The 2,886-nt window shown below is 31.2% G+C and overlaps 1 protein-coding gene across 2 annotated transcripts; it reads left to right on the forward strand.

The window, feature by feature from the left end:
- On the forward strand, window positions 1-2,280 carry LOC129915373 (arrestin domain-containing protein 3-like). Of its 2 annotated transcripts, none has more exons than XM_055994872.1 (5): window positions 1-911; window positions 981-1,106; window positions 1,203-1,414; window positions 1,482-2,022; window positions 2,084-2,280. In XM_055994872.1, the coding sequence occupies exons 1-5, from the start codon at window positions 797-799 to the stop codon at window positions 2,233-2,235; spliced, it is 1,146 nt and encodes a 381-aa protein (XP_055850847.1). In that variant the 5' UTR covers window positions 1-796; the 3' UTR covers window positions 2,236-2,280. The 2 variants fall into 2 exon arrangements, with proteins under 2 accessions (XP_055850847.1, XP_055850849.1); XM_055994874.1 differs by having other exon boundaries at window positions 803-911; window positions 969-1,106.
- The last annotated feature ends 606 nt before the right edge of the window (window positions 2,281-2,886 follow it).

Here is a 2,886-nt window from a genome sequence, read left to right on the forward strand (position 1 = left end):
ATGTCATTTAATTCTATGTTTTGTGTAGGTAGGTAGGTAATTTGAGTAAATAATTTCAGTTTTTTCAGTGCTTGTTGTATTATACAAAAAATATAAAATACATACAATATAGATTTTGGACCTTATTCAGAAAAAAATTCTCGCCTATTCTATAAAGTTATAAAGTTATTGGAGGTGAAGGTGAATCCAAGTTTCACACAATATATCTCATTTTAATCACTGGCTTTTGTACTTTTGGAAGTGCATATTATTTTGGGACATCAGAGTTTGAAATATGTATTAAATTTCTATTTTGGTATTTCGATTATGGAATTTTCTTTTTATGATTTCAATTGATTCACGTTTTGTTAGTTACGGTGTTTTTTTTATAACAATTTAATAATACATTGTAGGGAACGAAGTCTTAATTCTCTCGTAGTAATCCTGTTTCTCCATCATTACTTTCTTTTCTCCTCTATCTCCTCGAGTCTTCTTTCTAATGGGTTGTAAATTCTCTTATTTTGTCTTTGGTTCGTTACAGTTTGTACTTAATGCATCAGGTCTCTAAATCAACGATTGACTCAACCATAGGAACGTGTAAAAGTTTTAGGGTGTAATCAAGTTTTTGTTTTGAAAACAATTCATTTTGATAAATTGACGATTAACTCATCCGCTAATTTTTGTTTATTTTTAATTAATTGTGATGGTCAATAAAGTGAACTTCAAAATCATAAAAATATTTTTTTTGTCAGTACCTAGGTACAAAAAAGCCCTTTCAGGCCAAATAAAAACTCAGTAGATTTTATATATCCCCGAAATGACAATAAGTTTTGAAATTCTTTTCGATGATAACCCAAATGGAATATATTTCACTGGCCAAACTGTTAAAGGACGGGCTATACTTCACATCGATGAGAAGATTTCTGTCAAAGGTGAATTTTATTCTTAACTAAAAAAAATACACCTTGTATCTACGTATCTTATATTAGATTAAATTAAAGGAATCCAGGTCCGAGTTCGAGGATATGCAAAAATCAAATGGCAAGAAGGTGGTGGGAAATCATCACACTTATACTTTGACGAAGAGAAATATATGGATTCTGTAACAGAGTGCCTTGATACAAAAGGTAAGAAAAAGGAATATAAAAGTATTAGAAATTTAAATAAGTAAAAAAAAGCTTAAAAATCAATTAGTTTTGTTATAAAAGTCTCCTTTTTTGTAGGTCTCAAGCAAACTCTTGACATTGGTACATATGAATATAAATTTGAATGTGCCTTACCATCAGAATGTCCTTCATCCTTTGAAGGTCTTTACGGCCGCATACGCTACGACACAAAAATTATTGTGAACCGTCCCTATGCATTTAACAAATCTTACAAAATGGGCTTCAACGTACTTAAAATCTATGATCTAAATCCACTTCCCGAATTAAGAGTAGGTAACTTAATGTTTTTTGTTTTAAAGTTGATTAATTTATATAATATTGATTTTTAAATTTTAGATTCCGACAAAATTGGAAGAGTTAAAACATTTCTGTTGCGGTCCATGTAAATCAAGACCTCTGGTTATTTCTCTAGAAATTCAAAGAACGAGCTTCGTTCCCGGAGAATTTATCGAATTTAAAGCAAAATTAATCAATAACAGCAGAACAACAGTGCAACAAGTGGATGTTATTTTAAACCTTTTTGCTCTCTATTCACAAGGAAAAGGTGCTGATGTTGAAACAAAAAAAGAAAAAATTGTTGTTGCCAAGAAAACGTTTGAAGCATATTATGATAAAGAAGTATTAGAGTTCAATGATAAACTTCAAGTCCCACCAACTCCTCCAACTTGCATTGGACTATGTCGAATTATAAAATTAACATACGAGGTTGTGGTAATTGCTAAAATAAGAGGACCACATTTAATCCCAACTGTTGCAATTCCAGTGATAATTGGTAATATTCCGTATATTGAAAATGCAACAGATTTATCTGAAGCTACTTTAATTGCAAATTTGACCAATGGTATTGTATCGAAATCATCGGCCAATGAGGAGTTTCGTAAGTTTTGAAATAATTTTCTAATTTTCTACAATTTTGTCTAATTTTTATTTTCTCCCAGCTCTACCATCGTATGAAGAAGCAAAATATGTGGAAAGCCTTATTGAAGCTCCGATGGCTTGTCTTACTCCCAATATTCATTATAATTCAGAAAAGTTTACTCCGAGGTATCCTTTTTATGGCAAAGTGTCTCATAATAATACTGAAAATTAAATCGAAAAAATGTAATATTATTTAATAAATTAATGCTCAATTCAATTTGAAAATAGTTTATTTCAACTAAAAAAGGGTCACCATGGAGTGGTTCATTTTGTTAATATAAAATAATATTCGCCGAAGTCGCGTAGTTTTTTGGATGCTAGATTTATTTTTACTTGCGATATAGGTACTATATATCAAGTTATGCATTCGTACAAAAAAAAAAAGTTGAGATAACATTTTTCCATGACATTACGATGGTAGACAATGCCAAAAAAGTGGGTCCCGGAAGTCCGTCTGTCTGTCTGTCTGTCTGTCAGTCTGTCTGTCAGTCTGTCTGTCAGTCTGTCTGTCAGTCTGTCTGTCTGTCTGTCTGTATAAAGACCTACAGCCTATACGGATGGACCGATTGATGTCAAACTTGGTATGTAGCATTATTTGGCGACTCTCCAGAGGTGTTTTTGGAATTAATTTTTTTGGACCAAAAATAACGGTACTTGTCATATACCGATTTTAGTAAAATTGAAATATCTCGAAAACGGCTCCAACGATTTTGTTTAAAAAATTCAAATGTTAGTTTCAAGCTAAGGTCTATATTTCAATGAAAAAAATTTTTTTGAAAATCATTATTAATGGTACCTGCCATAGAACCGTTTTTTTCAAATT

Source organism: Episyrphus balteatus, chromosome 3 (assembly GCF_945859705.1).
Source record: "Episyrphus balteatus chromosome 3, idEpiBalt1.1, whole genome shotgun sequence".
Lineage (NCBI taxonomy): Eukaryota > Metazoa > Arthropoda > Insecta > Diptera > Syrphidae > Episyrphus > Episyrphus balteatus.